Raw genomic sequence first — 13,300 nt, 5'->3', positions numbered from 1 at the left:
GAAAGTCTATAGGCATGTTGTTCCTTGGAGCTGGCTTGTGGACTCCAATATTTAACTGACAATATTTTACAGTATATCTATCTTAAAAACTGGGTTTATATTCACATAAAAACCAAGAATACTGATGAAGCCCTCGAATATTTTTAAGTCTGTAATAAATTTGCCGTTAATTTTTCCTGACTGGGGATTCTTTCCATTAAGCAGAGCCCAGCTGATGTATAGCTAATGTATTCTCTCTTGCTTAGAAAACTCAACATGGCTTATTGACTGGACTATGATCTCTTGAGTTAAAGACTTTTAGGACTCAAAGGAAAGAGACTGCCAAAACGTATTTTGAAACCTCTAAACGAACTATTAGAGCAAATTTAATTTTAGAATTCAGTGAGGTTCTCTCACAGCAAATTGGATAATTTACCTGACATTTTAAACAGACTATTTGCAGAAACAAAAATTTAAAAAATACTCACCGCCACAGGCATATTTGAAAGTGCCTTATAGTCTTTGAGGTGGACGATAGATATTGTATAAGTAGCCTTTTTGCTGGGTTCATCAAAACAAGGGAAGGATTTCCTGGCATCTGTTGGTTCATGATCAGTGGCTGCTATGCTCCTTGGAAACAAATAAACACACAAACAAAACACATGTTGCCTCTTCTGACAGCCCTTATGTTTCTATTCCTATAGAAAAAAATCAACTGTGTAATAATAACCATTCCATGTCTTAAAATGAGTTTCCATACAGAGGTTGTCAAATAGTTGTTGAAGTTTTTTCTGGAATTTTTAGGTTAACAAAGAAATGAAAATCCAGAAACCCTTCAGATATTCTCTATGAATATTTAGATATTTTGGTGCCATAATTAAAAATATGTAAACTGTAGATGAGTGAAACTAAACACAATTATGAGCTATCACTCTCTTCATCCCGAAGCTGGTGAACAAGAAGTAGATAAACAAAGCCAACTCAAGAGCTCTTCTCTAACTGCCCCTGTGAGAGTGAGCAGCTGTGTTCTGTCACAGAGAAGTGGAGCATATTCCAGAGTCCCAGCTCCTGTCCCTAATGGCACATTCTTTCTTGTTTATGTTACACCAGAGAACAAGGCCCAGTTTCATTTCCATGCAAAGTCAGTGCTCTGAGTAATCTCCTAGGAGAAGCAATCTTTGGCCCTGTTTAAAGCCCATTTTTGAGAAGAGACAACATTTTTTTAGGTCTCTAACTAGGCAAATGCTATGTAAGTGGAAATGTTAATGTTTAATGTTCCCATCATTTCAAAGTGGACATATTTGTTCTGAGTCACTGCTCAAAAAAACCTATGAATATATACTTTTTACACGTAGTCATATTACAGTAAGATAGTATTGTTGTATAGTTGTTCATTAGAAGAGTAAGCAAAGTAAAAAAATATAAAGGAACAGAAAAGTAATGAAGATGTGTATATTTGTCAAAACTCATTGAACTGTGCCCATTAAATTTATGCATTTAATGCATATAAATTTTTACCTAAAAATAACTATAAATCAATACTGAGCTCTACTAAGTAGTTTTGTGTTGCTGTGGTATGGGTTAACAATTCAGAAACAGTCTTTTCCGTATGCTGGGTTTGAGCAAATAAAAAAAAGAAAAATAGAAAGCAGGTTTCTCACTGTTGGGGAAGAGAATTATAAAATCGTAAAGGGGGAAGATTTAAAGGTACCTTGGTATTGAATTGCAATTTCAAGTTTGGTATAAATTTAGTGATTTTTCATAGTTATAGGTAGATGGATATAAAAATACACAGAGAAACATATATTTCCTAGCCTTGTTTGCTGACAGGACTAAATGCAATGACAAGTTTGTAGCAATGAGCACAGCTAGTTCCCAGAGGACCATTTGTAAATACCACTCTCCACTAAAAAGAACCAAAATGGCTGATTCCAGTGCTAGGTCAGGAAAAGTTCAAGATGATCCTGGAAAATCTTGCTGTGCCAAAAAGTAAGGAAGTTCTCAAAAAATCGTGGGAATAAGTACAAAGGACAAAGAGTCCATTTGAGGGGACTACCACTAGCCAAATCTGGTTAACTGCAACATCAAAATAAACAATGAGATTACAACTCATTGAATAAAATAAGAATCCATGAATCCTTACTCTATTAAAAAAAATTAATAAATAAATAAGTGGGGGAGAAGAGAAAGCTCTTCTTTACAACAGATTGTCTACTAATAATTTTAGGAGGAATGATGATTTAAAAATCATCCGTGGGTACCAAAACAAATGGATGAAAGTTTGATGAGGAAATGAATATCTGAATAGTTTCAAAGGATCTCTCCAAAATTACTTACAAAGGGAAAAGGTGTAACTTTACAGTGGAGAAACCTGTTGGATACCACGTTAAACAAGAGATCAAAGATAATAACACAATTAATAAGAATACAAGCAACACGATGTGTCGTCTCTTGATGCGGTTTTCTGAGAAGGACACAGCATCACTTCTGTAAAATTCTCAACAAGAAGGCTTAACTTGCATTTTTAAATCATCAGGAAAGTCAGACAAACGAAATTGACAGACGTTCTTAAAATAAGTGGCCTGTACTCTTCACAAATATCAAGATTGTGGAAGACGAAGAAATCAGAGGGGGCCGGTCCAGGTTAAAGGAGTCGAAAAAGGCATGACATTAAATGCAATACATGAATCCAGACTGGCTTCTGGATTGTGAAAACAATTTCTTTCTCGCTTTAAGACAAGAGTTTCAGGAAAATTTAATATAAATTCATTCATTTTATATTTAAGTTCATGAGTCACAGCCACATTATGTCCCTAGTAAAAATTCTGAAAAGCTTTAGAAAAGGCCCACCTCCACAACAGTGTCTGCCCATGGGTTGATATTCACCTTCCAACCCCAAACAGAAAAGCCTGACTCAGCACCCTGTGGGAAAATCAACACTTGATTCAAAGACACGTTGTTCGATGATTATCTTCCAGCCACACCATCTGCCCACTAGGAAGTCTGAGAGGAAGCAGGCAGCTAGGACAGAATCTTTCTCTCACAAGGAAGCAATCTACCTCCAAGCAAGAGATGGGTGACTTGGTGCCACTAAAGGACATTTTCAGGTTAACTGATGAAATTTGTTTATGATTGTGGATTAGATAATTGTATTATATCAATGTTAAATTTTCTGATCTTGGTAACTGTATCGGTGGTTATGTTAGAGAATGTCCATGTACTTAAGAAATATATACTGAATGTTAAGAGGTAAAGGGAAACTGTTTCAATATATTTAGGGAGAAAAAGAGACAGACATTGATGGGGCAGAAGGGGTAGGAGGAGTGGGCGGTGTTGGGGGAGTGGGACAAAATGTAAACAATTGATGAATCTGGAGAAAGTGTTTCTAGGAGTTCCTTGTACTATCCTTGTAACTTTTCTGTAAGTTTGAAATTATTTCAAAATAAAGTTACTCAAAAAGCCTCAGCCAAGAACTTATTCTTCCATAGAGTAATTACTGATGAGTGTTTGTGATAGTAACAATTTAACTAGTGAACTAGAGTTTCTAACACCGTGCAGATTGCAGTGAATTACAAATACATCAGAATATAAAGAAATCTGTAGATTTTCCTGGGGTACTAAGGTTTTATAACAGGATGCACTAAGCTCCAACCCCATGTTTAGTCAGCTGCCTTTTTTCTTCTGAATTCTTCTGGCTTCTGATTTCTTCCAGAGGCAGAGGGAAAAGAAAAAGTCACTCTGCAAGAATGTAGCAGACTACTCACATCTCAGAAATAAGCCAGCTAACTAATTTGGGAATATAAGTGTGTGTGTGTGTGTGTGTGTGTGTGTATGCGCGCGCGCGCGCGCACGCCTGTGGAGTGAGGGTGAGAAGGGAGTGGAATTTCACGTTCCTAAGCAATAGCCACGGGGTAGGTTTTCAAATAGTCTTTTCTGGTCTCTGCTCTACGCCTGAGCACCCAAGAGAGAGAAGAATTCTCAATCTTTTTCTCATCTCTCTTTAACAGAGGCAACGCTTGATTATAGATAAAAATTGCCTTCCTAAATTAGAGCATTTCTGAAAATGCAGAGATACTTTGGAAATGGAATATAACAACATTGGAGATGTCTCTGTGTGATGTGTTTGCTGGTCCTGTCGGTGAAAGTTAATCACTGCAAACCCACTCAACTACAGTGATCTGGACATATACTGGCGTAGGTAAAGTGACACTCAACAACCAGAAGAGCTACAAAATGTGTGTAATTTTTTAAAGTGTAGAGCCAAACTGATTGTGGGGAAAATCTTTTTCTAAGAGTAAAACTTCCTAAATTCTAATCTTACTTCAGTCCCTTCAGTGTGATCTTGCACAGATTACAAAACCTACGATTCTTAGTGCCGTCATTTATAAAAGCTGGTTACCAAAGCACATCCGGCCTCTTCACAGGGTTATGGGGGAGAAAAGGGGTAGGGCGCATGTAGCACTATATTTGAAACTCTCTTAAAATTTACATAATGGGATTGGGATACACTTCATTCTATTTTCTTAAACTCTAGAAAGCTAACTATGCTTTCTGATATAGCACTGTCCACAACCAACAGACTTCAAAATTCATTCATCAGACAGAAATATCTGTACTGGAATAAAATTAATTTTTAAAAATTTGTAAGTAAATACTATAAGCAATATAACAATTTTTAAATGATAACTTGTTATTTTTCTCATGAACTCCTGAATAACTCAAAACTCTTGTTTATATATGCTAAATTACACTCAAAGTTACTAAAGTTTTGTAAATATATGCAAATTTGAAAACAACAGGTATGAGGTAACAGTATGAAACAACGTTAGATCACAACTTCTTTGGAGAGGTTTTATTCAGTGATTAAAACTTTTTTCTTTTTAAAATCAGATGAATTGTATTGCAAATTAATGGGAAAAGCCTGGCTAATAGCACAGTATGTTCAGGAGTGACTCTTGGGTATATCCCAAGAATAATTACAATGCCAGGCAACTGTGATGAGATAAACCACTTTTTCATAAAGGCCTCTCTATGTCATGTTAATAAATCACTTTGAGGCCCAGCACATTACAAATATAACTCTATGTAGCTTATTCATTTATAAAAAGGAAGAACATTCCTCTGACGTCTCTGAGAACATTACATCAAGGTGACTTTAGGGAAAGCTGAAGAGAGAGGAGGTGATATAGCAAGTCACAGGCAAGATCACTTTAAATCAACTTTTTAAAAAAACTACTTGATTATCTCATAAATCATCTGGCATACAGTTTCCAATCAAGATTCTCAGGCTATGTTCAGCATGTTAATAACTTAAGCCAGCAATCTAAATAGCAAGGTCTGGGGGAAAATCTTAAGAGCTTCTGATGCAAGCGAGGTAGCCACAAGTGCTAAGTTTTTGTGCAGACTGAAGAAATGGTTCCAGAATTAAGGTGGGAAGCTGTTCACTGCAAGACAATCCATTTAGCTTATTCAGATACCAACATATTTTTGGTGGTTTGAATGAACCAGTTAATTGTTTAACTTTATTTTCCAATTGCTTTTTTTTTTATGTAGAAGACATTCAAGGTCAAGTAAAATTTCTTTTTGTTTCCTTGCTTCTAAAAATAAAGGAAATGACTAAGCTTCCTGCAACAAGTAAACGAGACCCAAAAAAATCTATTCTTTAGTGATAATGGGTATACTGATAGCTTGACATATCAATCTAAGAATATAATAAATAAATTGACATATAACTAAAATTTCAAGATCAAAACTAAATGAGCACACACATCCAGGAATGTGAGACTATACCATACACACTTAGCCAAGACTATCTCACTGATTTCTTTTTTGCCATGTTTTCACTTAACTCCTAAATCTTGATCACAAGTCCTAACCTTGTGCTTCAGACTTATTTATCCAAATGCCTACTAGACATCTTTTCCTAGAAGTCTGACAGACATTCGACACATTGGACACTGAACTTAGGACCTTCCCTTCTAAACCTGGTTCTCTTCTCTTCTATTTCCAATACCAGTTAAATAAATGTGTGGACTATTATTTCTGAGCTCAGATATATGGGGCATCCTGGCCCTATTACTTTAACTTAATCTGCTGCATAATCAATCAGTTTGTCAGTCCTGACTCCCTAACCTCCAGACTGTCTTCTCCATTGTGTCCTCTACTGTCAATCTTGAAATCCCCGTCTACCTGATCTTCTTCTCTTTCCTGGATCGTTCCAACATCTCCCATATACCCATGGATAGACTTGGCTCTTTTCTTCACCATCTACATCTAAATGGTGACCAGCTGATTATTCCTTAATAACACTTCCCATCATTAGCTATGCTTCCTTTTCTTTCTTATGGGTTTTCTAGAGTTATCTCTAGCGAGCCTCTTCATATAAATTTCTCCCACAAACTAATTTCTTCTCCCCACTTCGCTTTTCTGACTTAGTGCCTTTCCTTTTTACCTGCTTTTGCCTTCTCATTTGCCTATTGAAATCCCATCATGATATCAAAGTTCAGCATCAATCCTACCAACGCCATAAAGAACACCCAGAAAACCCAAACTAGAAACCAGTTGTCTCCTTTTTAAATTCTTGTTGTAATTCCTGTCAATTCCAATAATTCTCAGACCTTAAAGTATGAAGACTGCGTTCCTAAGTCAAAAAAAAGATCTACTCTTCCCTTCAACAAGATGGGCAGAAAAGAAACCAGGGAAATTTTCCACCCTAATTGAGTGGAAGGTAGACATGTCATTGGTGGAAGCTGGACTACTTCACGGGAAAGGGGCTGTGGCAATGCAGCAAGCCGGTCCCAGCTTATGCCTGAGGACATCAGTTGCATAAAGACCTGTATGAAAATGTTTCTATACATTCGTTCAATAATATTTGAGTGCTCACTGTGTGCTAGGCAGTGAATAAGAGAGACACAGCCTACTCTCAGAGACCTGCAGAAGAGTCCACGGTCACATAAGGTTGGGAAACTGCAACTATGGCAGTCCTGGAGGGTCATAATGGACATTATCATATAAAAGTCTCTGGAAAGTCTCACTATTAAAACACACACACACACACACACACACACACACACACAAAACCCACATCATTTTGTATTTAGCATTACTTCCCAAACTAATTTGGCCCCAGAAGCCCTCCCTTGCTTTTGTTCTGGCAAAATCTATTAACATCCCATGCAACTAGGGCTCTGTGGGACATGCTTTGAGAAAATACTGTGTAAGAAGAGCAATTCAAATGCTAAGGAAGCTGAGCCTGGAAGAGAAGCAAATATCATTATGCACTTTGGAGATGTAAGTAGAGAGGGCTCTGCCTGGGAGAAGAACTGAAAAGCGTGTGGGGGTTCCGGTGGTGTGGGCAGAGAAACATTCCAAAGGTTCCAATCCTTTTAACTGGTTTTCCTCAGACCATAAGGAACAGACCAGAGAGTAGGACTTTTAAGTTTCCCAAACTTTCTCCTCCTAAGCCTCACTCCAAATCTGTCCCCAGCAAGATGATGTGGATACTATTGCTAGGAAGCCCTAAGCTGGCTCCGTCTTCACCAACTCTCCTTTACCTCAGAATTTTGAGCATTGAACATTACAAAACTCACTCTATAATGTGAAAAAATGGTGCTGTTCCAATGAACTGACTCTTGAGGTCCTTATATGGACACTGTGGATGGGATCCCCTTGAGGCCTGCATTGTCAAAACGTTACGGGCTTGAAAAAAATGCACTTTTCTCATACGCTTGAAGTATTTCATAACAAGAAAAACAAAGAGCATTCCTTTTAGCTTAAATGAAGTTATTAAGTATGTGCCAAAACTGTTCCAAAGCGTCTATGCAGAACTGGCAGCATCCTGTGTAATATGAGAGCCTCGACTGCTACCAATGAAAACAGAGAAATTCGGGAAGACCAGTCTTCCCTGAGAACCTAACCAAGCACTGCCCTTCTTTGCCAATCTTTCAGTCACTTAGTATTTTCTAACCAACAATTAAGATAGCTGAGTTTCAGAACGTCAGCTCTCACATTCATATTTTATGGTAAAATTAACAGATGCAGTAAAATAATCCAAAGAATTGGAGCAAATAATATATATTTTAGTATACTGTGCTTTTAAAAAATATGTGAAATATGTAACAGACATTTATTAATAGAACTTTGTTCTATATTTTTTGGCCTTCCTATAGTGTATAGAATTTTTATAGAATATTTTGATGGCTTTACTCGGATGAAATATCTATTGTTTTCACAACCTAATAGCAGTTTTAAAGTCTTAGCAATAATCATTTAAAAGTTTTCACTCATTTTCATTTTACACTAATGAATTTTTAGAGTATCTTAAAGGCGGATATTCTTCAAAATAGTATGCGTTTTTTTTCCACTGAAGTGCAAACACTTTTGAATGTCATTTATCATTAGTAAGGCTTAGAGAAATAGGTACTTTCATTCATTGTTGATGGAAACATAATTTGGGACATACTCTTTGAAAGTCAGTTTGGAAACATACATATGTGCATGCACATGTTACGTATCTGTGTGTCCACACACACATATGTCCATGCATTCATATATGTGCAGTTTGGACTATTTTCCTAAGAATTTAAAATGTTATACATAGTTTTTTTATAGGGATGTTCATGATACTTTAATAGGAGTTTATAGGTAAAAAAGTAGGAGCAACTTAAATGCTCAAGTTTAATGGAAAAGTTGAATAAATTACATTATAGCCTACAATGAACTATCATATATCCATTAAATCATTTTGTAGAAGAATACCAAATGACATGTTAAAATGCAGATATATCTTAAAAGCATACAATAGTATGGACGGCATAATAATGCCATGTTTAGGGGAATATCTGCTAAATATTAATAGCAACTATACTTGAATGATAGACATAAATGGATTTTTATTTTTTCTTATATTGTTCCTTGTCTTCCAAGTTTTCTGCAGTGAACGTGTATTACTTATGAAAAAAACAAAATAAATGTTACAAGTCTCTGTATATATTCATACCCTTTATACCCTAATATAAGGAAATAAACGGATGCACACTTAAAAGTGTACTTACAACTATGTTCTTTTCTGACTTGTTTATAATAGTAAAATACTGGAAGCAACTCAAATGTCCAACATTAGAAAACTGGTTTTAACAAATAACAGTACATTCAGACAATGGAATCTTACAGAATCTTTAAAACCAGATTATTGAAAATATTTAAGAATGAGGAGAAACATAGAATGTTAAATTAAAAAGGTATATAGATAGATACATAAACACAATAAAATTACAATTTTGGTTGCCTAGAAAACTATTAGAATAACATTAACATATTAATAGGGTTACCACTAGATGGTGAAAATATTTGTAGGTTCTTTTGACTTTTCCTTTGTTATAATTTTCTGTGCTTTCAAAATTTGTAATTTTTATAAACAAAAAAGTAAACAATAAAGTTTGTTTTATTACAAATGATATTAAGATGCACCATCTATATGAGCATGATCCTTCTCAATTTTTTTTTCAAACTAGCATCTCTACTCAATGTATTAGTGTACCACACAGTCAGATAGGAATATTTATGTATTTTATTTTAGTCTTCATGTCTATCTGACAAACAACAGGAAGAATTTTGACCAAAAGTTTTGCTTTGCTCTTTAAGATGCTTAAAACAACATAGAAAAGGAATGTTCAGTGGGTTGGTCTCAGACTCACATTTCCGAACTGTTATACTAAGATTTCTTAATCATTTACCTGTTCAGAATATGTGTAAGCAAAGGTCAAAGCAGTTTCAAGTTTAGTGATACCTCATGTGTAGCCTTCCCGGCTTATGCAAGAGCCACACCCACAGTATGAAGGTTTTTTGAGATCACTGAGTTTCTGCCTTTAACACAGCTCTAGTTATATAGCCTCTGATCGATTGTCAATGCAAGTAACCACTTTTGCTAGATTCAGGAAATGGAATTGTATGCACACTTCATCAACCCGGTACACACACACACACACACACACACACACACACACACACACACACACACTCTTGGAAGACTGTGGGAAGGAAAAATGTTATTATGTCCTTAATTATTTAATACATCTTTTATGTTACAAAAAGTAATTTTTTTTTCATTACTATTGCATGTTGCATAATGGGCAATGAGCCCAAAGATTTATCTATGTGCTGCTACCAATATGTGGACTCAATGAGTATTCATTGAGAGCTTATCCGTAAAACATGGTTCTGGCCATAGGAGATACAAGGACACAGTCCTGCCTCCCTTCCTACACGGAGACATCAAGAAAATTCCATGGATTTTACATACTCTTTCAACGTCTTTCTCCAATAAAATAGTAAAAATTATTATTGACATGTACCGACTTTCACTTAAATTCAGCGTAATATCATTTTAAAGGTTCAGTTTAAAACTATTGCCCAAAAATATCACCAGTGAATTTTTTCAAATATATATATATTTTAAAATTCGAGTTAGTTTATGTAAATATTAAGGATAAGATTCAGTGTATCATGATTTTTTCCTAACAGAATACATTGATTTTTTTTTTTTTTTTATTCTGTGCAGCTCACTCAACACTTTCCAGTTTTATGATAGGCTTTGAAAATATAACAGGGCAATAATTATTGCTTCCCAGACGAACAGGCAGAACTGCCAACAAGTTTAGATAAAGATCAGACCAACAAAATAATTTAAAAGTGTAAAAGAAATGGAAAGTAAACATGTGAGTTCAAGGGACATACAGCAAAAAAAGTAATACTTACTTGACTTGTCCTTTCTCCACGTAAGTCGTTCTATAAAACCCCACCAGCGAGCCGTTCAGCCAGCCAGCGAACTCCATGGTCAGGAGGTAAGGACCCTCGTCACCGTTGGGTGCGAGCTCTTCCGCTGCCTCCACCACCACATACTCCTGCTCTGTGTACTGGAAGCACCTCTGAATTTGCACCTGCGCCCCGGAGGGTCGCGTCAGCACCGGGAGCCGGCTGATCTTGGTCTCCCGGAGGTGCAGCCACAGGTGCTGCGTGGGCGTGCTCACGTTGATGGAGATGGTCACACTGCCCGTGTACGTGTCCTCCTCCAACATGGGCTTCACCTCCAGCTCGTAGTGCACCGGGTTAATGAAGTCCGGCAGCCTGAAATTTTTCCAGGCTCCGCTTTCATCGTCACTGGCAGGGCAGACCTCCTGGTCCTGGGGAGGGCTCGTTGTGGGAGGACTCGTTGTGGGAGAGCTCGCTGTGGGAGGACTCGCTGTGGGAGGACGCTGGGAAGGTACATTTTCCACGGAGTCACAGGATCTGGTTAAGCCCACAGCAAGTCCTACTATTAATCCTACACCCACCACCACTGCGCAGATAATGGCCACATGTTTCGTTTTAATGCAGTATTTCTTAGAGCCTTCACTGTCCGCAAAGTTCATTTTTGTTTCCAAAGCCAAATGTTACACATGAAAGGATGTTAAATTTAACTAACGTCAGCAGACTTCCTTTTAAATTGGAAAGAATGCCCTGGTTTGGCAGCCCGTTTTCACTTCTCCCTTACCTCTCTTCGGCTTCTCGCGTCTTTGCCTCTCCCTGCAAGTTCCCACCAGCCACTCAAGGATGAATGTGGAAACGAGGGGTGGGACAGAAGAGAACTGAGCAGGAGGAAGAGGACTGACGAGAAAATTGTCACAGCTCCCTTATAAACAGTGCATCCCCACTCCACTCCTCCTGCGCTGGAGGGAGTTAAATATAAAACAGAGTTTAGCTTATCAGCCAACAGGAGGATGATCTTTTGCCAAAGCTCTGTCAGCAGCTTTACAGGGAGAGGACGTTTGGGGAGGAGGTGTGCTTGCAATAGAGAAACTCAACCTTTGTCACTGGGTCTCTGGCTTCTTCCTGCTGTGCTTACAATCTTTTTCTTAACCAAAGGACTTCTTGAATTTCAGCTGTTTTATCGGGTAGCTTGTCGTATTATGTCATTTTCCTCATATTATGTAAACATTCAGATCCCACCTTTTGCCAAAGTTGTGTCCTGAAATTGGATGCTCAGAATGATACAAGAATTCAAGGACAACTTAGATACTCAGTAAAAATTTGTTGAATTGGCGGATTAGTAAAGCAAAACCAGGTAACCCTAAATGAGTTCAGTGGATGCTGGATGAAAGCGAGGGGCGAACATGAAGAAATTAGCCAAAGCAGTACTGGAACTGAAAAGCCTAGGAAGAAAAGAGAGAGAGAAGGGGAAAGGATCGAAAGGAGTACAGAGGAGATAAACTTGTTAGATAATCTTGTTAGGTTCGATAACTAAACTCAGTTAAATAAACTTGTCTCTGCAGTTTGCCTCTAAGTGAGAATGACTACTTTAGACTTTGATGTGGTAGATCATGTTTGGACCAGATTCCGATGCGAAAGAAGGCCTGTTCCAAGACCCATTACTTGTGCAAACCTATTGCTTCTGAATGACAAGGCTATTATTGGGCCTCCTATGTACATGGGATGCTATTGGCCCATCTGAAAAATAGGGACATCTCCAGAAATGTTGTCAATAATTATCACTACATTGTGATTATTTGATTGCCTCTTTACATATATTAGTTAATCAGAGCCAAATCTTATGGTTCAGGAAAATAAGAAACTAAAAATATGGCAAACTAGAGGCACAAGGAGGAAGGAGTATTACATAGGGAACAGAAAGGGTCAAAACCAGTTTCTCTCCATCTTGCCACACAGTCAGTATTACAAGCATGTCCATTCTATAAACCCCCATGGTCAGTCCAGGTATTTCCAAACGGTAAAGGTTTTGTTGGAATTGAAAAAGGAGAGTGCCTTTGCACATAACTTAGCCGACCATGAGCTCTACATACATATTGGCAATATTCTTTGTGATCCCGGTCAATTACATTTTATCTCCAATGCTTGCGCTCTATTCTCCAACTTTTAAGGCCCCAGCAACTGTTTTTAAAAGGCTCAATCAGTTTTAAGACTAAGCAATCTCAACTAACTTTTTTCCAAGAGCTGAAAATAGCTGCAGATATCAGGACAGATAATGTTCAGCATGTCACATGCAACTTTTATTGGTTGATAATAATGAATTTGTCTAAGGACTTGCACAAAATAGGGCAGTGCACAGTAGGAAAGCAGAGAATGAGAAAGAGGAGAATGAGAAAGAGGAGAATGAGAAAGAGGTGCAAGAGGCAAAGAAAGAGGAGAGAAATGGAGAGAGGGGTAGGAGGATTTTTCTAAAATGAGCTGGAGAATAAACATTCAAACACATCCAGAAATAATTCAATAAAGAATACAAATCAATGAAACAATAGGTTTATGTCTTCTCTATTCCTTGTTGTTTCCA

General features: G+C 37.3%; 1 protein-coding gene across 1 annotated transcript in view; it reads right to left on the bottom strand.

The window, feature by feature from the left end:
* The window catches only part of ENPEP (glutamyl aminopeptidase), a 73,213-nt gene extending 61,492 nt beyond the window's left edge, over positions 1–11,721 (bottom strand). The window contains exons 1-2 of the mRNA XM_015594838.2: positions 10,735–11,721; positions 468–609 (exon numbers count right to left, since the gene is read on the bottom strand). Of these exons, the coding sequence (XP_015450324.1) occupies positions 468–609; positions 10,735–11,387 (795 nt within the window). The 5' untranslated portion in view covers positions 11,388–11,721. The remainder of the gene's footprint in view (positions 1–467; positions 610–10,734) is intronic.
* Positions 11,722–13,300: the final 1,579 nt, after the last annotated feature.

The sequence above is a fragment of the Pteropus alecto genome, unplaced genomic scaffold, assembly GCF_000325575.1.
Source record: "Pteropus alecto unplaced genomic scaffold, ASM32557v1 scaffold5, whole genome shotgun sequence".
Taxonomy (NCBI): domain Eukaryota; kingdom Metazoa; phylum Chordata; class Mammalia; order Chiroptera; family Pteropodidae; genus Pteropus; species Pteropus alecto.
Note: the sequence above shows the minus strand (reverse complement) of the source record. Positions and strands in the feature narration are given on the sequence as shown.